At 46.9% G+C, this 25726-nt stretch overlaps 1 protein-coding gene across 11 annotated transcripts in view; it reads right to left on the bottom strand.

Annotated features, from left to right (window-relative positions):
* LOC134911739 (UDP-glucuronosyltransferase 2A2-like) overlaps nucleotides 1-25726 on the bottom strand; it is a 240192-nt gene that overhangs the window by 28416 nt on the left and 186050 nt on the right. For all 11 annotated transcript variants that reach the window (XM_063919810.1, XM_063919806.1, XM_063919826.1 and 8 more), the window contains one exon: nucleotides 13639-13726. In XM_063919810.1, coding sequence (XP_063775880.1) covers nucleotides 13639-13726 — 88 coding nt within the window. The remainder of the gene's footprint in view (nucleotides 1-13638; nucleotides 13727-25726) is intronic.

Below are 25726 nucleotides of genomic sequence, written 5' to 3'. Positions count from 1 at the left end.
CCAAACTGCAGCCCTCCAGCTATTGTGAAACTACATATACCAGCATGCCCTGACACAGTTTTGCAATCAGAGAATGCTAAAGCTGTGTTAGGGCATGCTGGGATGTGTAGTTTCTCAACAGCTGGAGGGCCGCAGTTTGGACATGCCTGATGTAAATGCTGGTCCTAAACAGATAAGTCTGAATTCCCAAAAACAATAAAAAACAGAAAAGGTTATTAATAAACCACCAATAAGAGTGCAATGATTACATACTATAGATCACATATACGAGAAAATAATTTATTAACTATTACACAAATAACATTAAATAACAACTATTGAAACAACTGACATACAGTACACATAAAAATGATACAATGTAACTGTAAAGATCAACGCTGTGAGTAACATACTGACTCTACATTTACACCCATCCGCAGATGGGATGTAGTTACATTGAAGGCAGTCGAGATCCCGGCGGTCAGAATACTGATGCCAGAATCCCGACCACTAACAATGCTGTCAGCCGGAACCCTGGCTAACAGGGGCTGTTCCCACTCGTGGGCGTCCACGACACCCATAGAGTGGGAATAGAACCTGTGGCAAACGCAGCAAGCCACCGAGCCCGCAACGTGGCAAGCGCAGTGAGCTAGCAAGGGGCTTCATTGTGCTTGCTCCACTGCCGGCATTCTAGCAGCCATGATCCTAGTGTCAGTATGCTGACCGCCAGGATCCCGGCTGCCAGCATCCCATACCCAATGCCTGCAGATTGCCTGGACTGTCAATTTGTGTGTTCAACACTGGTTTTCCTAAGGCCGAGTACACATCAGAACAATGTGTACCCCAGCCAACAGCACGACCAATGGGACGATATACAGCGCTGCCTGTACACACTGCATAAAGCGGTGGATGGTGGCGCTATGTATCATTGCCAACACATTAAAACTGCATGCCGTTGTTCCCTGGGTATTCCCATTGGGTATGCAGCACGCCCGATGGGACGATCCGTGGGAGCATGCAATCGACTGTGCACATTAGACGTTATGGACGATATATCGTTCCGATCCGTGTCAGATTGTCTATTGTATACCTGGGATTAAATGCTTTGATCTGACTGATACATCTGCAAGTCCACACCCAGTGCTAATTGGTCCTATTGACTGATATGTACAGATACAAATAAGGACCAACTTATTTGGATAGCCAAATCTTCAAGTACTAGATATCCACTTAAATAGTCTGTAACTGCATTTTTGTTTAAATCACACCGAGTCCACATCAACAGCTCCCGCTCCAAGTTGCCTCACCGCGCCAGCTCCCAGTTATCAGCTCTGAGCTCCTAGCCGCCTCACCCCGACAGCTCCTGGTTTTAAGGTCTCGACTCTCAGTAGGAAGGGGGAAGGGAGAAGTGACCCTTTGACAGGATTAGAAGGGAGGGAGAGACACAGAGACATAGAAGGGGGGGGGGAGGACACACACACACTGAGAGACACAGAAGGGGGGATGAAAGGGGGAGGAGTGATAGACACACAGATATATGGAAGGGGGGAAAGACACCCACTGAGAGACATAGAAGGGGGGAGACACACTGACAGACATAGAAGGGGGAGAGACACACTGAGAGACATAGAAGGGGGGAGAGACACACACTGAGAGACATAGAAGGGGGGAGCGAGAGACTGCTAAGAGACATACAAGGGGGAGAGAGAGACACACACACAGAGACATAGAAGGGGGACGACACACTGAGAGACATAGAAGGGGTGGGAGAGAGACACACATTGAGAGACATAGAAGGAGGAGACACACTGAGAGACATAGAAGGAGGAGACACACTGAAAGACAAAGAAGGATGAGACACACTGAGAGACAAAGAAGGGGGAGACACACAGAGAGACATAGAAGGGGGGAGATTGACACACTGACAGACATAGAAGGGGGATCGAGGCACATTGAGAGACATAGAAGGGGGAGGAGACATACTGAGAGACATAGAAGGGGGAGAGACACGCTAAGAAACATAGAAGGGGGAGCAAACTGAGAAACACAGAAGAGGGTAGAGACAAACTGAGAGACATAGGAGAGGCGGAGGAGAGACACTGAGATACATAGAAGGGGTGGGGGGAAGACACACTGAGAGACATAGAATGAAGGGGGAAGACACATCGAGAGACATAGAAGGGAGGGGGACACACTGAAAGACACAATAGGGGACACACACAAAGAGACACACTGAGAGACATAGAAGGGAGGAGACACACAGAGACATAGAAGGGTGGGAGAGACACACACTGAGAGACATAGAAGGGGGAGACACACTGACAGACATAGAAGAGGGGGAGACACACTGAGACACATACAAGGGGGGGAGGAGAGACACACACTGAGAGACGTAGAAGGGTGAGACAAACTGAGACACATACAAGGGGGGAGATACAATGAGAGACATAGAATAAAGGGGGTTGAGACACACTCAAACACATAGACTGAAGGAGGGAGACACACTGACAGACACAGAATGAAGGTGACACACAGAGAGACAGAAGGGTGGACACAGAGACATAGAATGTCATGGTGTGCTGAGAGATGATGCAGAGGGAGGTGATGGTGTGCTGAGTGCTGACACAAGGCGAGGTGATGGTGTGCTGTGAGATGTCGAAGGGGGTAGGTGATTGTGTGCTGAGTGAAGACGCAGGATGAGGTGATGGTGTGCTGAGAGACAATGCAGGAGATAGGTGATGGTGTGCTGAGTGACAACACAGGGGTTGGTGATGGTGTGCTGAGTGATGATGCAGGGGGAGCTGATGGTGTGCTGAGTGACGATGCAGGGGGGAGGAGATGGTATGAAGAGAGAAGACACAGGGGGTAGGGGATGGTGTGCTGAGAGACAATGCAGAGGGTAGGTGATGGTGTGCTGAGAGACGTTGCAGGGATAGGTGATGGTGTGCTGAGAGACGACGGTGGGGTAAGGTGATGGTGTGCTGAGAGATGTTTCGGGGAGGTGATGGTGTGCTGAGTGACGACACGAGACAGGTGATAGTGTGCTGAGAGATGATGCAGGGGGTAGCTGATGGTGTGCTGAGAGACATCGCAGGGGGTAGGGGATGGTGTGCTGAGAGACGTCGCAGGGAGAGATAATGGTTTGCTGAGAGACAACGGTGGGGTAAGGTGATGGTGTGCTGAGAGATGTCTCAGGGGGAGGTGATGGTATGCTGAGGGACGACGGTGGGGTAAGGTGATGGTGTGCTGAGAGACGTCGTAGGGAGAGGTGATGGTTTGCTGAGAGACGACGGTAGGGTAAGGTGATGGTGTGCTGAGAGATGTCTCAGGGGGAGGTGATGGTGTGCTGAGGGACGACGGTGGGGTAAGGTGATGGTGTGCTGAGAGATGCCGCAGGGGGGAATGATGGTATGCTGAGTGACGACGCAGGGTGGGAGATGATGTGCAAATAGACGACACGAGGGGGAGATGATGGTGGGGCTGAGAGACACAAGGGGGAGATGGTGTGGCTGAGAAACACTGCGGTCAGGATGTGACAAGGGGGATGATGACCTTGTTAATATTTCTCTAACGTCCTAAGTGGATGCTGGGGACTCCGTAAGGGCCATGGGGAATAGCGGCTCCGCAGGAGACTGGGCACATCTAAAGAAAGCTTTAGGACTATCTGGTGTGCACTGGCTCCTCCCCATATGACACTCCTCCAAGCCTCAGTTAGATCTCTGTGCCCGAACGAGAAGGGAGCACACTAGGGGCTCTCCTGAGCTTCTTAGTGAAAGTTTTAGATTAGGTTTTTTATTTTCAGTGAGACCTGCTGGCAACAGGCTCACTGCATCGAGGGACTAAGGGGAGAAGAAGCGAACTCACCTGCGTGCAGAGTGGATTGGGCTTCTTAGGCTACTGGACATTAGCTCCAGAGGGACGATCACAGGCCCAGCTTGGATGGGTCCCAGAGCCGCGCCGCCGGCCCCCTTACAGAGCCAGAAGGCAGAAGAGGTCCGGAAAATCGGCGGCAGAAGACGTCCTGTCTTCAACAAGGTAGCGCACAGCACTGCAGCTGTGCGCCATTGCTCTCAGCACACTTCACACTTCGGTCACTGAGGGTGCAGGGCGCTGGGGGGGGGCGCCCTGAGACGCAATAAAAACACCTTGGATGGCAAAAAAATGCATCACATATAGCTCCTGGGCTATATGGATGCATTTAACCCCTGCCATAATCCATAAAAAAGCAGGAGAAAAGTCCGCGAAAAAGGGGCGGAGCCTATCTCCTCAGCACACTGGCGCCATTTTCCCTCACAGCTCCGTTGGAGGGAAGCTCCCTGTCTCTCCCCTGCAGTCACTACACTACAGAAAGGGTTAAAAAAAGAGAGGGGGGCACTAATTGGGCACAGTATTAACTATACAGCAGCTATAAGGGGAAAAACACTTATATAAGGTTATCCCTGTATATATATATATAGCGCTCTGGTGTGTGCTGGCAAACTCTCCCTCTGTCTCCCCAAAGGGCTAGTGGGGTCCTGTCCTCTATCAGAGCATTCCCTGTGTGTGTGCTGTATGTCGGTACTTTTGTGTCGACATGTATGAGGAGAAAAATGATGTGGAGACGGAGCAGATTGCCTGTAATAGTGATGTCACCCCCTAGGGGGTCGACACCTGAGTGGATGAACTGTTGGAAGGAATTACGTGACAGTGTCAGCTCTGTATAAAAGACAGTGGTTGACATGAGACAGCCGGCTACTCAGCTTGTGCCTGTCCAGACGTCTCATAGGCCGTCAGGGGCTCTAAAGCGCCCGTTACCTCAGATGGCAGATATAGACGCCGACACGGATACTGACTCCAGTGTCGACGGTGAAGAGACGAATGTGACTTCCAGTAGGGCCACACGTTACATGATTGAGGCAATGAAAAATGTTTTACACATTTCTGATAATACGAGTACCACCAAAAAAAGGGGTATTATGTTCGGTGAGGAAAAACTACCTGTAGTTTTCCTGAATCTGAGAAATTAAATGAGGTGTGTGATGATGCGTGGGTTTCCCCCGATAACAACGGATAATTTCTAAAATGTTATTGGCATTATATCCTTTCCCGCCAGAGGTTAGGGTGCGTTGGGAAACACCCCCTAGGGGGGATAAAGCGCTCACACGCTTGTAAGGGCTCTACCTTCGCCTGAGATGGCCGCCCTTAAGGATCCTGCTGATAGAAAGCAGGAGGGTATCCTAAAAGGTATTTACACACATACTGGTGTTATACTGCGACCAGCAATCGCCTCAGCCTGGATGTGCAGTGCTGGGTTGGCGTGGTCGGATTCCCTGACTGAAAATATTGATACCCTAGATAGGGACAGTATATTTTTGCCTATAGAGCATTTAAAAGATGCATTTTTATATATCCATGATGCACAGCGGAATATTTGCCGACTGGCATCAAGTCTAAGCGCGTTGTCCATTTCTACCAGTAGAGGGTTATGGACACGTCAGTGGTCAGGTGATGCGTATTCCAAACGGCATTTGGAAGTATTGCTTTATTAAGGGAGGAGTTATTTGGGGTCGGTCTTTCAGACCTGGTGGCCACGGCAACAGCTGGGAATTTCACGTTTGTACCCCAGGTCGCCTCTCAACATGAGAAGACGCCGTATTATCAGGCGCAGTCTTTTCGTGGACAAGCGGGCAAAAGGTTCCTCATTTCTGCCCCGTGACAGAGGGAGAGGAAAAAGGCTGCAGAAATCAGCCAGTTCCCAGGAACAGAAACCCTCTCCCGCCTCTGCCAAGCCCTCAGTATACGCTGGGGCTTTACAAGCAGAATCAGGCACGGTGGGGGGCCCGTCTCAATGAATTTCAGCGCGCAGTGGGCTCACTCGCAAGTAGACCCCTGGATCCTTCAGGTGATATCTCAGGGGTACAAATTAGAATTCGAGACGTCTCCCCCTCGCCGTTTCCTAAAGTCGGCTTTACCGATGTCTCCTTCTGACAGGGAGACAGTTTTGGAAGCCATTCACAAGCTGTATTCCCAGCAGGTGATAATCAAGATACCCCTCCTGCAACAGGGAACGGGGTATTATTCCACACTGTTGTGGTACCGAAGCCGGACGGCACGGTGAGACCGATTCTAAATCTAAAATCTTTGAACACTTACGTACAGAGTCACTCAGAGCAGTGATTGCGAACCTGGAAGAAGGGGACTACATGATGTCTCGGGACATCAAGGATGCTTACCTTCATGTCAAAATTTACCCTTCTCACCAAGGGTACCTCAGGTTTATGGTACAGAACTGTCACTATCAGTTCAGACGCTGCCGTATGGATGGTACACGGCACCCCGGGTCTTTACCAAGGTAATGGCCGAAATGATGATATTCCTTCGAAGGAAGTGAATTTTAGTTATCCCTTCCTTGGACAATTCCCTGATAAGGGTAAGATCCAGGGAACAGTTGGAGGTCGGTGTAGCACTATCTCAGGTAGTGTTGCGGCAGCACGATTGGATTCTCAATATTCCAAAATCGCACCTGGTTCCGACGACGTGTCTTCTGTTCCTAGGGATGATCCTGGACACAGTCCAGAAAAAGGTGTTTCTCCCTGAGGAGAAAGCCAGGGAGTTATCCGAGCTAGTCAGGAACCTCCTAAAACCGAGCCAAGTCTCAGTGCATCAATGCACAAGGGTTCTGGGTAAAATGGTGGCTTCCTACGAAGCAATCCCATTCGGCAGATTCCACGCAAGAACTTTCCAGTGGGACCTGCTGGACAAATGGTCCGGATCGCATCTTCAGATGCATCAGCGGATAACCCTGTCACCAAGGACAAGGGTGTCCCTCCTGTGGTGGTTGCAGAGTGCTCATCTTCTAGAGGGCCGCAGATTAGGCATTCAGGACTGGGTCCTGCTGACCACGGATGCCAGCCTGCGAGGCTGGGGAGCAGTCACACAGGGAAGGAATATCCAGGGCTTATGGTCAAGCCTGGAGACATCACTTCACATAAATATCCTGAAGCTAAGGGACATTTACAATGCTCTAAGCTTAGCAAGACCTCTGCTTCAAGGTCAGCCGGTGTTGATCCAGTCGGACAACATCACGGCAGTCACCCACGTAAACAGACAGGGTGGCACAAGAAGCAGGAGGGCAATGGCAGAAGCTGCAAGGATTCTTCGCTGGGCGGAAAATCATGTGATAGCACTGTCAGCAGTATTCATTCCGGGAGTGGACAACTGGGAAGCAGACTTCCTCAGCACGACCTCCACCCGGGAGAGTGGGGACTTCACCCAGAAGTCTTCCACATGATTAAAAACTCGACAGGTATTGCGCCAGGTCCAGGGACCCTCAGGCAATAAGCTGTAGACGCTCTGGTAACACCGTGGGTGTACCAGTCAGGGTATGTGTTCCCTCCTCTGCCTCTCATACCCAAGGTACTGAGATTGATAAGATGGAGAGGAGTAAGCACTATATTCGTGGTTCCGGATTGGCCAAGAAGGACTTGGTAACCGGAACTTCAAGAGATGCTCACGGAGGATCCGTGGCCTCTACCTCTAAGAAGGGACCTGCTCCAGCAAGGACCCTGTCTGTTCCAAGACTTACCGCGGCTGCGTTTGACGGCATGGCGGTTGAACGCCGGATCCTGAAGAAAAAAAGGCATTCCGGATTAAGTCATCCCTATCCTGATCAAAGCCAGGAAGGATGTAACCGCAAAAACATTATCACCGCAATTGGCGAAAATATGTTGCGTGGTGCGAGGCCAGTAAGGCCCGACGGAGGAAATTCAACTGGGTCGATTCCTACATTTCCTGCAAACAGGAGTGTCTATGGGCCTGAAATTGGGGTCCATTAAGGTTCAAATTTCGGCCCTGTCAATTTTCTTCCAAAAAGAACTGGCTTCAGTCCCTGAAGTTCAGACGTTTGTAAAAGGGGTACTGCATATACAGCCTCCTTTTGTGCCTCCAGTGGCACTTTGGGATCTCAATGTAGTTTTGGGTTCCAAAAGTCACATTGGTTTGAACCACTTAAATCTGTGGAGTTAAAATATCGCACATGGAAAGTGGTCATGCTGTTGGCCCTGGCCTGGGCCAGGCGCGTGTCAGAATTGGCGGCTTTATCCTGAAAAAGCCCTTATCTGATTTTCCATTCGGACAGGGCGGAATTGAGGACTCGTCCTCAGTTTCTCCCCAAGGTGGTTTCAGCGTCTCACCTGAACCAACCTATTGGTGGTGCCTGCGGCTACTAGGGACTTGGAGGCCTCCAAGTTGCTAGACGTTGTCAGTGCCCTGAAAATATATGTTTCCAGGACGGCTGGAGTCAGGAAATCTGACTCGCTGTTTATCCTGTGTGCACCCAACAAGCTGGGTGCTCCTGCTTCTAAGCAGACTATTGCTCGTTGGATTTGTAGTACAATTCAGCTTGCACATTCTGTGGCAGGCCTGCCACAGCCAAAAATCTGTAAATGCCCACTCCACAAGGAAGGTGGACTCATCTTGGGCGGCTGCCCGAGGGGTCTCGGCTTTACAACTTTGCCGAGCAGCTACTTGGTCAGGAGCAAATACGTTTGTAAAATTCTACAAAATTGATATCCTGGCTGAGGAGGACCTGGAGTTCTCTCATTTGGTGCTGCAGAGTCATCCGCACTCTCCCGCCCGTTTGGGAGCTTTGGTATAATCCCCATGGTCCTTACGGAGTCCCCAGCATCCACTTAGGACGTTAGAGAAAATAAGAATTTACTTACCGATAATTCTATTTCTCATAGTCCGTAGTGGATGCTGGGCGCCCATCCCAAGTGCGGATTGTCTGCAATACTTGTACATAGTTATTGTTACAAAAATCGGGTTATTATTGTTGTGAGCCATCTTTCAGAGGCTCCTCTGTTATCATGCTGTTAACTGGGTTCAGATCACAGGTTATACGGTGTGATTGGTGTGGCTGGTATGAGTCTTACCCGGGATTCAAAATCCTTCCTTATTGTGTACGCTCGTCCGGGCACAGTATCCTAACTGAGGCTTGGAGGAGGGTCATAGGGGGAGGAGCCAGTGCACACCAGATAGTCCTAAAGCTTTCTTTAGATGTGCCCAGTCTCCTGCGGAGCCGCTATTCCCCATGGTCCTTACGGAGTCCCCAGCATCCACTACGGACTATGAGAAATAGAATTATCGGTAAGTAAATTCTTATTTTTTACACAAACAGGCTTCTAGATGATGTGATCTTCTACATGAATAGTGAATACTGACTGAAGACGCCGTCTGCCTTAGAGGATACATTTCTTCAGAGGTTCCACTTTGTGAGAAAACATGCCTTTCATGTGTGTGACCACGCCCATTTTTTAATGTGCGCATACTTCTCTATAGGTGTCATGGGAAGGGGGTGGGGGGGGGGGGGGCACCAATCTTAATCTTGCCCTGGGTTCCGTAAAACCCTAGTTACGCCTCTGAAGATCAGTGAAAGTTGAAATGAGATGGATATACAAACTAAGGCTGGGTACACACTTGACTATATGCACCCGGTATATCGTCCGAACTGGCGGATCGGACGATATATCGTATACATCGGAAAGTGTGTATACCCTATATCACAGGTTCTCAAAGTCGGTCCTCAGGACCCCACACGGTGCATGTTTTGCAGGTCTCCTCACAGAATCACAAGTGACATAATTAGCTCCACCTGTGGACCTTTTAAAATGTGTCAGTGAGTAATTAATACACCTGTGCACCTGCTGGGTTACCTGCAAAACATGCACCGTGTGGGGTCCTGAGGACCGAGTTTGAGAACCACTGCCCTATATCATTAATGATGCACGCTCCTGCGGGTCATTAACAAGGTACAATATCTTTTGTTTTCAACTTGAAATCTAAAGATATTGTATGAGATGGGCATGCACCTGGATGTGGGTGCATGCCGCCACTGACGAGATGCAAACGATATCATTCAGTGTGTATGCGTGATATTGTTTGCGGAGGATTTTGCACGATGTCACTGACATCGGCAAGTGTGTACCCAGCCTAAGAACACTTATACCAGTAGGATTAAATTCAGACTTTGAAATGAAATAGTTCCTATAGAATTATTTTCTCTTTGTAATAATACTTTTCTATGAACACATAAATATTTTTGAAGAACATTTACATTTTATTTTTAGTTTTATGAAAGAACCTTCTATGGAGAATCAATCCATTGCCTCCTTTTGTAACTATCTTTTCAGTTTTTATATACAATAATTTCAGATTTAACCTTTAACTAACTTATTATACATACAAGAACAGTAATGTGCTTGTTTGATGTATTTGTAGTTGCAATGACAAAGATCTAATCTCCCCTGGAATACTATCACAAAGACCTCCTGCCGAACAAATGTAATACAAACTCACCCAGGGTCTCATGTAGTCCCTGGAAACTAGAACTGTGTCGACAACAGGAACCAGGAAGTTAGACACTGCAAACCACCAATAAACCGGACGTATGTCATGAACAGGGCCTGGAAGTCCAGCACAGCGATCTGGACAACAAAGGGAGAAGGAAGGGGAGCATGCACCGTAGGACACAAACCTCTGGATGACATTAGCCAAATGCATATGTGGACTGATGGAAGTCTACCCAAAATGGCTCTACATCACTTTTGGTGTTTGCAGGAAGTGGGGCAGATAATGACCCATTTATTAACTGCAGGGGAACTTGCATATATGATTGAATGTTGTGTATATTTATATAAAGCAGTGAGTTACTGCGTTATTTAAAGAAGCTTTTATTGTTTGGATTGAGGAGAATGACATCACTTCCTGATCAATTGAACACACCACTGTGCCTTGAAAAATACCCTCCACAGGTTGAAATGCATTGGCAGTGTGTATGACCAGACCAAACAATCAACCAGGAGGATCAACGCCTTGGGACCCTCCTTACCTACCCTAATGCTGGGTACACACTGGCAGATATATTGGCCAATCAGTTGGTTGTCCAATATATCTTTTGCTGATCTGCAGGTGTGTACAAGCAATATGTCTGTGAAAGACGTCTTTCACAGATATATTGCATCTGCTGTGCAACACAGCAGATGACCAATATATCTGCAGATATATTAGTGCATCTTTCAGTGTGTATGAACAATCCCCATCTGCATATATAGCTGCAGATAGATTGAACAGCAGATATATCTTTAAGATATATTGGTGCATCTTTCCGTGTGTATGAACAACCACCATCTGCAGATATATCTGCAGATCAATTGAACTGCAGATATATCTGCTAGTGTGTACCCAGCTTAAAGGTGGGTACACACTATTAGATATATCTGCAGATCAATTGATCTGCAGATATATCTATGTACGGATCGGGCAGTGTGCTGTGCATACACACAGCCCGATCCGTCGGGGGACTGACGTCATGAACTGGGTGGGCGCTCGCGCCCGCCCAGTTCACCTGTCAATCACCGCCGGCCGCCGCAGCATGTGTACGGGCGGTCGGCCGACCGCCCCGTACACACACAGCGACGGGCCAATATATCGTTAGATATATCGGCTGTGCTGCGCGGCCGACGTGATACGTCTGTGAACGACGGAGTTCACAGACGTATCGCCCGTACACACTGGCCGACGGTCCCGCGATGTATCGGCCGTTCAAGAGAACGGCCGATACATCGACCAGTGTGTACGGGCCTTAAGAGAAATCCAGAGCTTGCAGGGACTTGCTGGTAGGAGTCCCATTAAACACCATCTTGGTATGAGCCTTAAACATTTTCATGGAATAGATATGTAATTGCATGTTTGCACTTTCATTTTGTTTTGAAGGGTAACTTACTTGATTTTTACCTCATGTGTATTTATGTAATGTCATATTTTTCAACATACTTTAGCTATTGATATATAGGCCCTCATTCCGAGTTGTTCGCTCGCAAGGCGAATGTAGCAGAGTTACACACGCTAAGCCGCCGCCTACTGGGAGTGAATCTTAGCTTCTTAAATGTGCGACCGATGTATTCGCAATATTGCTATCACAAACGAGTTAGCAGTTTTTGAGTAGCTTCAGACTTACTCTGCCTGTGCGATCAGTTCAGTGCTTTTCGTTCCTGGCTGACGTCATAAACACACCCAGCGTTCGCCCAGGCACACCCACCGTTTCCCCGGCCACTCCTGCGTTTTTCCCGGAAACGGTAGCGTTTTCAGCCACACGCCCCTAAAACGCCGTGCATCCGCCCAGTAACACCCATTTCCTGTCAATCACAATGCGAACGTCGGAGCGATGAAAAAGCCGTGAGTAAACTTACTTTCTTCATAGTAAAGTTACTTGGCGCAGTCGCAGTGCGAACATTGCGCATGCGCACTAAGAGAATTCTCACTGCGATGCGATGAAAATCTCCGAGCGAACAACTCGGAATGAGGGCCATAGTCTTAGCACCAACTGTACCTGATTCTCTGGTTTTAGAATAGAAAAAGGTGTGTTAGCGCCCAATGGAGCCATACACCCAACTTTTATAAAATACGTAGACATTTTGACTGTTTCTCCAGCATCTCATGACTACCAACATATTTTAGTCTTTCTTGGTAACATCTGCAGCATTATAACATAAATCAACAGCATAACTTTAGACTTTCATATACAAAAGTTTACAGGGCACTGATAACAGGGGTGAAAGTATGGCGCAACGGGGCGGTGCAGCATATCAATAAGAAATTAGTAGCCAGTATGCCATCATACCGCCTACCACCTGAACGCCAGCAGGACACAGTTCGACCCATTTTCATGTCTGACATGAAAACAGGACATACTTCAGGGAGAGAGAAGGAGTCGCCTACCAGAAGCAGCAGAGGTGTCCACACAGCCGCTGGTGGATGGCACAATGAAGTTTATTTTGCCCAGCACAGTACTGTGACGTCATCACATCGTGCCACTAGACAGTGTGAAGAGGTGCTAAGCTGCCCAAGACAACGGAGCAGCAAGCAGCAACCTCTTCATGCAGTAGACTACTGGACGTAAGTGTGGGCTGGGATGGAGCTGAAGACAAAAGGGCTGCAGATATAGAAGCGGTGGTTGATGATTGACACAAAGGTGACACAGGGGGCATGAGTCTGGTTGAACTTCTGTTGTATTATGTATTATCATGCTGACACGCCACCCATTTCAAGTGACCACTCCCTTTGTGACATATGGTCATGCCTCTTGTGCCCATTTTGTTGCACATATGGCTTTGGCACACCCACACAGTATCATTCACAGATTTTCTCTACTTGCACCACTGACTGAGAAGAGCTCTTAGTGGCTGCATTTTTTTTGCCTGACCCCCCCACTATGCACTATACTATTCCTTTAAATTGGGACACTCATGTATGACACAGGTTCTGTGGCTGATTAAACCCAGGTGAAATGCAGGCTTGAAGTCAGCCAGCCACAGAACATGTGTAGTTCTTGAGTGTTCCATTTTAAAGGGATTTTATGGTAAGCCTACCTATGACATGCTGTAACTCAGTTCCAAAGAGCAGATGAAGCTGACAAAAAATTGGCCTTTTTATATCTTTTTTTTTATGCTTACTATGTTTATTTTAATGTATTGCATACCCAGTCATCTGGACTCCTGGTACTGGCAATAGATGTGTGAATAATTTTAAATAGTATTAATTAACACCAAAATTCGACAATAAATATCTAATAAAGAACAATGAAGCAACATCGTGTCTCCAGGAGGTCTTCAGAAGACTTACCCAGAAGATCATTCTGTGGTATCCAATCATACAGCACTGTATTCTCCCCTAATGTGGCTGGTTTCTTCCCACTGTATCGCCAGATTACCTGTTTAAAATAGCACATGATACATTATTGATAATATCAACAAATGAAAGTAATTTAATTACAATTAACAATTACCTTATATTTGAACAAATGGTAATATATGGCAAATAACATTTGGATATGATAAATTGTCCAAAGCTAATCTAGGAGCCTGTTACTGGTGCCTGGTGGTAGGGAAGTAACATAGTAACATAGTTTATGAGGTTGAAAAAAGACCATGGGGTTTATTTACTAATATTCGTGTTTTGACCGTTTTGAAGGGTGTTTGAACTCGAATGGTATCGGGTGCATTTTACTGCAACTTTTTGAATCCTAATACGGTCATTCACTAAGCTGCCGAGTTTTGCACAATCGTTTTTTCCGATGTCGATGTGATTCGTAATATCAGGCAGTGTTTTACGGGAGTGATGAGTAAAACACTGCCTGAAAAAACACAAGGAAACCCGGCCGGATCTGTGAGATCCGTGCTGGGCTTCATTGTGCACCTTTCGTAAAAAAAAAAAACATTGTTAAAAATAAAAAATAAAAATGCGTGGGGTCCCCCCTCCTAAACAAAACCAGCCTCGGGCTCTTTGAGCCGGTCCTGGTTGAAAAAATATGGGGGGGGGAAATGACAGGGGTTCCCCCATATTTAATCAACCAGCACCGGGCTCTGCGCCTGGTCCTGGTTCCAAAAATACGGGGGACAAAAAGCGTAGGGGTCCCCCGTATTTTTGAAACCAGCACCGGGCTCCACTAGCCAGGTACATAATGCCACAGCCGGGGGACACTTTTATATTGGTCCCTGCGGCCCTGGCATTACATACCCAAGTAGTCACCCCTGGCCGGGGTACCCTGGAGGAGTGGGAACCCCTTAAATCAAGGGGTCCCCCCCCCTCCAGCCACCCAAGGGCCAGGGGTGAAGCCCGAGGCTGTCCCCCCCATTCAAGGGCTGCGGATGGGGGGCTGATAGCCTTTTTGTAAAAATGTGAATATTGTTTTTAGTAGCAGTACTACAAGTCCCAGCAAGCCTCCCCCGCAAGCTGGTACTTGGAGAACCACAAGTACCAGCATGCGGTGGAAAACCGGGCCCGCTGGTACCTGTTGTACTACTACTAAAAAAATACCCCAATAAAAACAGGAGACACACACCTTGAAAGTATAAGTTTATTACATACATGCACACCTCCAAACATACATACTTACCTATGTTCACACGAGGGTCGGTCCTCTTCTCCATGTAGAATCCATGGGGTACCTGTGGGAAAAATTATACTCACATAATCCAGTGTAGATCGGTCCTCTTCTGTTCTTTGGATAATCCACGTACTTTGCAAAATAAAAAAACGGACACCCGACCACGCACTGAAAGGGGCCCCATGTTTTCACATGGGACCCCTTTCCCCGACTGCCAGGACCCCCCCCCCCCTGACTTCTGTCTAAGAGGGTTCCTTCAGCCAATCAGGGAGCGCCACGTCGTGGCACCCTCCTGATTGGCTGTGTGCTCCTGTAGTGTCTGTCAGGCAGCACACGGCAGTGATACAATGTAGCGCCTATGCGCTCCATTGTAACCAATGGTGGGAACTTTGCGGACAGCGGTTGACCGAAAGTAACCTCACCGCTGACCGCAAATTTCCCACCATTGGCTACAATGGAGCGCATAGGCGCTAGATTGTATCACTGCCGTGTGCTGCCTGACAGACACTACAGGAGCACACAGCCAATCAGGAGGGTGCCACGACGTGGCGCTCCCTGATTGGCTGAAGGGACCCTCTTTGACAGGAGTCAGGGGGGGTCCTGGCAGTCGGGGAAAGGGGTCCCACGTGTAAACCCCTTTCAGTGCGTGGTCGGGTTTGCGTTTTATTTTTTTGCCAAGTACGTGGATTATTCAAAGGCCGGATTCTTCATTGGATTATGTGAGTATAATTTTTTTCACAGGTACCCCGAGGATTCTACATGGAGAAGAGGACCGAGCCTCGTGGGAACATAGGTAAGTATGTGTGTATGTTGGTGTGCATGTATGTAATAAAGTTGTACTGTCACGGTGTGTGTCTCCTGTTTTTATTGGGGTATTTTTTTAGTAGTAGTACTACAGGTACCAGTGGGCCCGGTTTTCCACCGCATGCTGGTACTTGTGGTTCTCCAAGTACCAGCTTGCGGGGAGGCTTGCTGGGACTTGTAGTACTGCTACTAATAACAATATTCACACTTTAGCACTTGGCTATCAGCCCCCCATCCGCCGCCCTTGGATGGGGGGGACAGCCTCGGGCTTCACCCCTGGCCCTTGGGTGGCTGGAGGGGGGGTACCCCTTGATTGAAGGGGTCCCCACTCCTCCAGGGTACCCCGGCCAAGGGTGACTAGTTGGGGTTTTAATGGCACGGCCGCAGGGACCGATATCAAAGTGTCCCCCGGCTGTGGCATTAGCTCCCCAGCTAGTGGAGCCCGGTGCTGGTTTCAGAAATACGGGGGACCCCTACGCTTTTTGTCCCCCGTATTTTTGGAACCAGGACCAGGCGCAGAGCCCGGTGCTGGTTGATTAAATATGGGGGAACCCCTGTCATTTTTTCCCACATATTTTTTCAACCAGGACCGGCTCAAAGAGCCCGAGGCTGGTTATGCTTAGGAGGGGGGACCCCACGCAATTTTTTTTCTGATTTTACACTAAACAGACCCTTTCCCATAGATAACCATGCACAGATCTCACTGATCCGTGCATGGTTATCCAAACTCGACTGGATAAAGCAGGTCTATTTTTTTGCTGCTTTTTTTAACGATTCGAAAAAAAACAGACCCGCACTTGAGCACTGAGAAACTAACACCCAAATACGAATGAATAGTGAATGGCCGTATTCTATGAAATAACAGCCGCGTTTGACCGATGGTCTATTCATTCGTATTTCGGAAGGCTGTCATTCAAACCATTACGAATAGACCAGACACTGCCGAGATTGGTGCTTAGTAAATTCCCGAATTGGGACTTAGAAAAAAACCCACAAATCGGCCAAACTCGGATTTTTAGTAAATACTGGACCATTAGTCCATCGAGTTCAACCTATTAGTATTCTCCTACTCTGTATTGTTTTCATGACTAGTTTTAACTGTTTGATAAAGTCTGCAGTTGTGTTGTATTTCCTCATTTTATTATAACTATAGTACGTGATCTATCTTCCATAACCCTGTATACCATTATCCATTAGGAATTTATCTAGCTCATTCTTAAAAGTATTGACCGAGTCTGCCATCACTACTCTCTCAGGCAGGGAATTCCCAACTTGTATTGTCCTTACTGTGAAAATAACCTTTTCACCTCTGTGTGCGGAATCTCCTCTCCTCTAATCTAAGTGGGTGTCCACGCGTCTTCTGTGTTGATCTTACCAAAAACAGATCCCCCGCAAGCTCTGTGTATTGTTCCCTTAAATATTTATAAATGTTGATCATGTCTCCTCTTAATCTCCTCTTTTCCAGTGTGAACATGTCAAGCCTTACAATTCTTTCCTGGTATTCCAGCATCTCCATCCCCTTAATTAGTTTTGTCGCCCATCTCTGTACCTTCCAGGATATCCTTTTTGTAGTAAGGTGCCCAAAATTGTGTGCAGTATTCCAGGTGGGGCCTCACTAGGGCTTTATATAATGGGAGTATAACACTCTAATCCCTTGTATCAGTACTCCTCTTTATGCATGCTAGTACCTTGTTAGCCTTTTTTGCTGCGATCCTACATTGGGTGCTGCTGCTAAGTTTGTTATCTATGTGAACACTTAAGTCTTTTTCCAGTACGGAGTCCCCTAACACCACCCCAATTAGTATGTAGGTGTTATTTTTGTTCTTGCTACCAAGGTGCATTACCTTGCACTTGCTTGTATTGAAACTCATTCTCCATTTTGCTGCCCATGACTCCAGTTTGAATAAATTGTTCTGGAGAGACTCAGCATCTCCCTCCGAATTTATAACCTTACATAGTTTGGTATTGTCTGAAAAAATTTACACCATGCTCGCTAGACCTTCTGCTAGATCGTTAATGAAAATGTTGAACAATAGTGGTCCAAGTACAGACCCATGTGGCACACCACTTAGTACTTCAGTCCAGTTTGAAAAAAGATCCATTTACCACAATGCGCTGCTCCCTATTATCTAACCAATTACTAACCCAAGTGCATATTGTGCTCCCTAGCCCCACTTTTTGTAACTTATAGATAAGTCTCATGTGTGGCACTGTGTCGAAAGCCTTAGCAAAGTCTAAAAAGATTACATCCACCAACTTACCCTGATCAAGGTTCGCACTAACTTTTCCATAAAAGCCTAGTAAGTTTGTTTGACATGATCTATCCTTCACAAATCCATGTTGGGTCCTAATAATAATCTTTTTGGCTTCAAGGATTATCTGTACACTATTCTTTAGAATGCTTTCTAGCACTTTCCCCACTATAGATGTAAGACTAACTGGTCTATAATTGCCTGGTTCAGCTTTACTTCCCTTTTTGAAGATCGGCACTACTTCCGCTATACGCCAGTCTTTGGGAACCATACCTGATGAAAGTGAATCATTGAAGATTAAAAACAGAGGTCTTGCTAATTCGGAGTGTAGTTCCATGAGAACCCTTGGATGAATACCGTCTGGACCAGGTGACTTGTTATTAATCTTAGTTTTTTTTCAATTGGTCACAGACTTCCTCCTCACTTAAATAAGCAGTTATCAGTGGGATATTATTCTTATTGAGGTTGAGTGTAAGTTCATGCATCTGGTCCTCTATTGTAAATACCGATGAGAAAAACGTATAATTTTTGATTAAGACTCCCACTTTGTCCTTTAAAGAGCCTATACTCTCCTTTAATCTTTTGCTGTTGATATATTTAAAGAAAATTTGGGGTTTCATTTACTTTCCTTTGCTACTAGCTTTTCAGTTTCTACTTTCGCCGCTCTTATTTCTTTTTGCATATTTTGTTGCAAACAAAGTTATAATAAATTACATATAAGTGTTACCTATAGGTCTATGTATACCTCAAATGATGAGGGTTCCCTGGAACCATCTACACAGATTTTTAGCATAGAATGTGACCTTCCTCTCCAAGAGCCATTTTTTGTCAAAGCTTGGTGACAATTCATGAACCTTTATCATCCAACCAGTTGATAGACCTTCTCACCTACTTGAAACCAAGACTTTGCCCTCCTCCGTGATTCTACAGTGCACATTGAACTGCTCTACATGTTGCCTATACCACACCAGCTGTTCTCCTTGCCTTCCTAAAAAACTTGGTACCACCCTTTCCCTTCCACTTTTGTTAACCTGAACCCATCTATATCTACAAATTCTCCCTTGGTTATTTCATCAACTACTTCAGGCTCCATTGCCATTTGTACATTGAAGTTACACAACTTCTACTTCTCCTGACCTCTCCCCCTCCACCCTTTGCCTTCATCTCCATATCTTCCTGGGTATATCAGACCTTTCTTAAGCTTAACATGTATAAGACTAAACTCATTGTCCTCCCTCCTTCCAGGGTCCCTTTTCCCCACCTCTCTCTTTCTGTTGCTATTACTATCATCTCTCCACTCACTCAAGTCCACTGCCTAGATGTCAGCATTGACTCCTTCCCTTCCACATTCTCCTAATTCTGCTGCATTCACGTCTGCGACATCTCCAAGATCAGACAGTTCCTCACTCTGGAGGCATCCAAACCTCTTATTCATGCCCTTGTCATTTCCATTATTAACATCTTAATCTCTTATATTCCGCCTCTCCCCTCTTATATGTTTCCTCAATGCTGCTTCTTGTGTCTTCTTTCTATTTCTTTTTCACCTCCTTCATTGGTTCTCACCTTTCACATGGGCCGGGATGTAATGAGAGCTGAGTTTGTAAAAATAGGATTTTAATACCTACCGGTAAATCCTTTTCTCTTAGTCCGTAGAGGATGCTGGGGACTCCAAAAGGACCATGGGGTATAGACGGGATCTGCAGGAGACATGGGTACTTTAAGACTTTAAATGGGTGTGAACTGGCTGCTCCCTCTATGCCCCTCCTCCAGACCTCAGTTATAGGAACTGTGCCCAGGGAGATGGACATTTTGAGGAAAAGGATTTTTGTTAACCAAGGGTGAGACACATACCAGCTCACACCACAACACACCGTACAACATGGCATTTAACTAAACCAGTTAACAGCATGAACCAAAAAATCAGCAACAGGCTGATTGAAACCAAAACACAACCTTTGTGTAACAAAAGCAATAACTAGGAATAAGTACTGCAGATAGAGTCTGCACTGGGACGGGCGCCCAGCATCCTCTACGGACTAAGAGAAAAGGATTCACCGGTAGGTATTAAAATCCTATTTTCTCCTTTGTCCTAGAGGATGCTGGGGATTCCAAAAGGACCATGGGGTCTATACCAAAGCTCCAGACCAGGCGGGAGAGTGCGGATGACTCTGCAGCACCGATTGAGCAAACATGAGGTCCTGACCAGCCAGGGTATCAAACGTGTAGAATTTTGCAAAAGTGTTTGAACCCACCAAATAGCTGCTCGGCAAAGTTATAGCGCCGAGACTCCCCGGGCAGCCGCACAAGATGAGCCCACCTTCCTGGTAGAATGGGCCTTCACTGATTTTGGTAACGGCAATCAAGCCATAGAATGAGCATGTCGAATCCCACTACAGATCCAGCGTGCAATAGTCTGCTTAGAAGCAGGAGCCCCAATCTTGTTGGAAGCGTACAGGACAAACAGAGCCTCTGTTTTCCTAATACGAGCCGTTCTGGCAACATAAGTTTTCAAAGCTCTGACCACATCGAGAGACTTTGAATCAGCTAAGGTTTCAGTAGCCACAGGTAACACAATAGGTTGGTTCATGTGAAACGACAAAACCACCTTTGGTAAAAATTGTTGACGAATTCTCAACTCTGCTCTATCCTCGTGGAAAATCAAATAGGGGCTTTTGTGAGACAAAGCCGCAAATTCCGACACCCGGCTAGCGGACGCCAAGGCCAATAGCATGACCACTTTCCAAGTGAGAGATTTCAACTCAACCGTTTGTAAAGGTTCAAACCAATGTGACCTAAGGAACAGTAACACCCCGTTAAGGTCCCATGGTGCCACTGGGGGCACAAATGGAGGTTGGATGTGCAGCACGCCTTTCACAAAAGTCTGTACTTCTGGAAGTGAGGCCAATTCCCTTTGAAAGAAAATTGATAAAGCCGAAATCTGCACTTTAATGGAGGCTAACTTCAGGCCTGCATCCACATGCCTTGAAAAAGAGTTTTTACTCGAAACGCATTGGCTCAGGAGGCCTTGGTGCAGGTGGACCTTATGTGCTCCTCTGAGAAGGTAAGACCCCACTCTATATTCACTTAGAAATTTGATCTTGAGCCTAGAACCGGAACTTTGCTCTCCAAACTGAGGGTCCCCCTATCAGATCTGCACATTTCCCCTGCTCAATGCTGGAATTTTACATAATTTTTACCTTTTTTATTGTGTTTTGTATAATAAATTCCTTTGCTGGTTATATATCGTGTTACCGGCGTGGTTGATGTAAAGATACCATGATATGAGGATCCACATCTTTTCCACTGTGAATAATGGTACGCATTATTGCATGTGATAAAGAAACCGTTATATGCACCTACCCCCTTTTTCACTAAGTAAGTGAGGTACGCTATGGTCAGATATCATACCCACACTGTTCATACGAAAAACCATATTCACCTTGATGTGCTTCAACTTGGTCCTACTATTGTGATAAAGAAACTGCTATATGCATTTATTTCCTTCTCACTGAGTAAGTGAGGTACGTTGTGGTCAGATATCATATCCACATTTTTTCATATGAAAACCGAATTTGCAATGTAAAGATACCTTGATGTGCTTCAACTTGTTCCTCACTATGTAAGTGAGGTACCCATATAATCGACCACCATCATTATACAGCCCTCATAACCATAAGATATCATCAGATATGGTTTTCAGAATTCATTCATGATCTTTAATAGTCGAAAGATGTCACCATAAGATTTATAACACACATCACCAATTGAAACATTCCTACACATGTTTTCTTTATTTTTATTTTTACATGTGTCTCTGAGCATATCCAAATATCCAGAGAAGAATTCACATTTGGGAAGAAAGACCCTCAGTAATAGAGATAAGTATACCTCTGGGTCCCTCTTTCCATTATTTTCCATCCTCACAGACACAGTAGCGCCATCTTCTTCACAACCTTGATACTTTTTACTAGAACCATTTGGACTAAACTGGGATAAGTCCGACCGTAAAGTAAAGAGGCTGCCACCGTGTCAATTGAAGCGCCAAGTAATACTCCAAAAAAAAAAACACATTCCCGCATCCACACCTGCTTGTAAGAAATGGAGAAACCTACCCAGCTGAAATTCTTCCGTAGGAGCCTTCTTGGATTCACACCAAGACACATATTTTCTCCAAATACGGTGGTAATGCTTCACTGTTACCTCCTTCCTAGCTTTCAGCAGAGTGGGGATGACCTCACCGGGAATACCCTTTCGTGCTAGGATTTCGTGTTCAACCGCCACACCGTCAAACGCAACCGCGGTAAGTCCTGGAACACGCACGGCCCTTGTTGTAACAGATCCTCTCTTAGAGGAAGAGGCGAGGGATCTTCTATGAGTAGTTCCCGAAGATCCGGATACCAGGCCCTCCGTGGCCAATCTGGAACAACGAGTATCACCTGAACCCTTGACACCAAGACACATATTTTCTCCAAATACGGTGGTAATGCTTCACTGTTACCTCCTTCCTAGCTTTCAGCAGAGTGGGGATGACCTCACCGGGAATACCCTTTCGTGCTAGGATTTCGTGTTCAACCGCCACACCGTCAAACGCAACCACGGTAAGTCCTGGAACACGCACGGCCCTTGCTGTAACAGATCCTCTCTTAGAGGAAGAGGCGAGGGATCTTCTATGAGTAGTTCCCGAAGATCCGGATACCAGGCCCTCCGTGGCCAATCTGGAACAACGAGTATCACCTGAACCTTTGTTCTTCTTATGATCCGTATCACTTTTGGGATGAGTGGAAGCGGAGGGAACACATAGACCGACTGATACACCCACGGTGTCACGAGGGCGTCCACTGCTACTGCTTGAGGGTCCCTTGACCTGGAACAGTATTTCTTGTTGAGGCGAGACGCCATCATGTCTATTTGAGGAATTCCCCAACGACTTGTCAATTCTGCAAAGACCTCTTGATGAAGACCCCACTCTCCTGGATGGAGATCGTGTCTGCTGAGGAAGTCTGCTTCCCAGTTGTCCACGCCTGGAATGAAGACTGCCAACAGAGCGCTTGCCTGTTTTTCTGCCCAGCAAAGAACTTTTGTGGCCTCCGCCATCGCCGCTCTGCTCCTTGTTCCGCCCTGGCGGTTTATGTGCGCCACTGCTGTTATGTTGTCCGACTGAATCAGGACGGACAGGCCGCGAAGAAGATGTTCTGCTTGCAGAAGGCCGTTGTAGATGGCCCTTAGTTCCAGAATGTTTATGTGCAGACAAGCCTCCTGGCTTGACCATTTCCCCTGGAAAAAATTTTCCCTGTGTGACTGCTCCCCCTGTCAGGGAGAGCGCAACGTTTTTTAGTAACTGCTCCTTTGATCTCGCCTTTATGAGGAGATCGTCCAAGTACGGGATAATTGTGACACCCTGTTTGCACAGGAGCACCATCATTTCCGCCATTACTTTGGTGAAAATCCTCGAGGCCGTGGAAAGACCAAATGGCAACGTCTGAAATTGGTAATGAGAATCCTGAACCGCAAACCTCAGGTAAGCCTGATGTTTAGGATATATGGGGACATGTAGGTAAGCATCCTTTATGTCGACTGACACCATAAAATCTCCCCCTTCCAGACTGGAAATCACTGCTCGGAGAGATTCCATCTTGAATTTGAATCTTTTCAAATGTAGATTGAGGGATTTTAAATTCAGAATCGGTCTTGAATAAAACCCTTCTCCCCGATGTGACGGGGGTACTGTGACAATGACTTGCTGTTGACACAGTTTTTGTATTGCAGCGCACACCACTTCCCTTTCCGGAAGAGAAGCTGGCAAGGTTGATTTGAAAAATCGGTGGGGAGGCACGTCTTGAAACTCCAGTTTATATCCTTGGGCCACAATTTCCAGTACCCAAGGTTCCAGGCCTGAGTGAGCCCAGACCCAACTGAAGAATTGAAGATGCGCCCCCACCGGTGCGGACTCCCGCAGCGGAGTCCCAGCATCATGCGGTGGACTTGGCAGAAGCCGGGGAGGACTTCTGCTCCTGGGAGCTTGCCACAGCCGGTGATCTTTTTCCCCTTCCCTTACTTCTAGCAGCAAGGAAGGAGGACCCTCGTCCTTTTTTGAATTTACTAGACCGAAAGGACTGCATCTGATACTGAGGTGTTTTCTTTTGCTGTGGAGGGACAAAAGGTAGAAAAGACGACTTACCCGCGGTAGCTGTAGATACCAGGTCCGCGAGGCCCTCACCAAACTTGATCCCAAGAGCCCAATATCTCTCGCAGCCTCCCTTAGATAGACTGCAGCGTCCCTGATATGACCCAGGGTCAAATGAACGCTATCCTCCCTATCCAGGGTGTCCAAGTCAGATGATAAGTTATCTGCCCACTTCTCAATTGCACTACTCACCCTTGCCGATGCTACTGCAGGTCTGAGCAGTGTACCCGCAGTGACATAAATAGATTTCAAAGTAGTTTCCTGCTTACGTTCCGCAGGATCTTTGAGGCCCTCCTGGGAAGAGCCTTCAGCCTCAGACATGTCGACACACTTGTACCGACACCATTATCACACCGGGCTATAGGGGACAGACCCACAAGAAGGCCTATTAAAGAAACACAGAGGAGTTTGCCAGCTCACACCCAGCGCCTATCCCAGTCTGAAAGCACACATATATATATAATGCTCCCGACCTGACAGCGCTTTTAATGACAATAATCAACACCAATTTTGCTGTGCCCCCCATCCCACGTTTAGCACCCTGTTACTTGTCACAGAAGTGGAGGAGGTCAGGGCCAGCATCTCATGCAGCTTCACTGTGGAGATAAAATTGCGCTGATTAGAGCTGGGAGGACCAAGCCCCGCCCCTGTACTGGCGCGCTTATGTCCCGCTATTTATACTAGCGGGGGTTGTATACAGAGCCCCTGCCCTGTATGTACTTTTGCCAGGTATATCTGAGGTCTTATTGCTGCCCAGGGCGCCCCCCCTGCGCACTGCACCCAAGCCGCGCCGTGCGGTACCTCCGAGACTGCCGCCTTCACTGAAGTCTTCTTTGCTTCGGTTACTCACCCGGCTTCTCTCTTCTGGCTCTGTGAGGGGGACGGCGGCGCGGCTCCGGGAACGAGCAGCTAGGCTATACCAAGTGATCAGACCCTCTGGAGCTAATGGTGTCCAGTAGCCTAAGAAGCAGAGCCTTTAACTCACAGAAGTAGGTCTGCTTCTCTCCCCTCAGTCCCACGAAGCAGGGAGCCTGTTGCCACCAGTGCTCCCTGAAAATAATAAACCTAACATAAAGTCTTTTTTAGAGAAACTCTGTAGAGCTCCCCTAGTGTGTGTCCAGTCTCTCTGGGCACAGAATCTAACTGAGGTCTGGAGGAGGGGCATAGAGGAAGGAGCCAGTTCACAACCATTTAAAGTCTTAAAGTGCCCATGTCTCCTGCGGATCCCGTCTATATATATATATATATATATATACCGCTAATTGGTTGCAATTTGTACAATCAATTATTCAACATACGATATACTAGACACAAATAACCATTCAGTCTTATTCTGCTGATATACAAGGATTGTGATTCTCATATGCACATCACTACCAATAATATTAATTTGAGCATTGAAAACTATTCTTTTAAAAATCCCATTTAATAATGGTGTAAGCTTCTTAAATCTAGAAGAGAATGTGTATATTTTACTCCAGCCAGTGTTCTCATGCAGTTAATATATTACTTAGCATTAGGAATTTGAGTAGCCAACACACATTTTCAGCCATGCATCTTTATGATATTACACTGGTTGTCTTT

The sequence above is a fragment of the Pseudophryne corroboree genome, chromosome 1 (assembly GCF_028390025.1).
Source record: "Pseudophryne corroboree isolate aPseCor3 chromosome 1, aPseCor3.hap2, whole genome shotgun sequence".
Classification (NCBI taxonomy): Eukaryota; Metazoa; Chordata; class Amphibia; order Anura; family Myobatrachidae; genus Pseudophryne; species Pseudophryne corroboree.
This window is presented reverse-complemented; position numbering and strand designations above follow the sequence as displayed.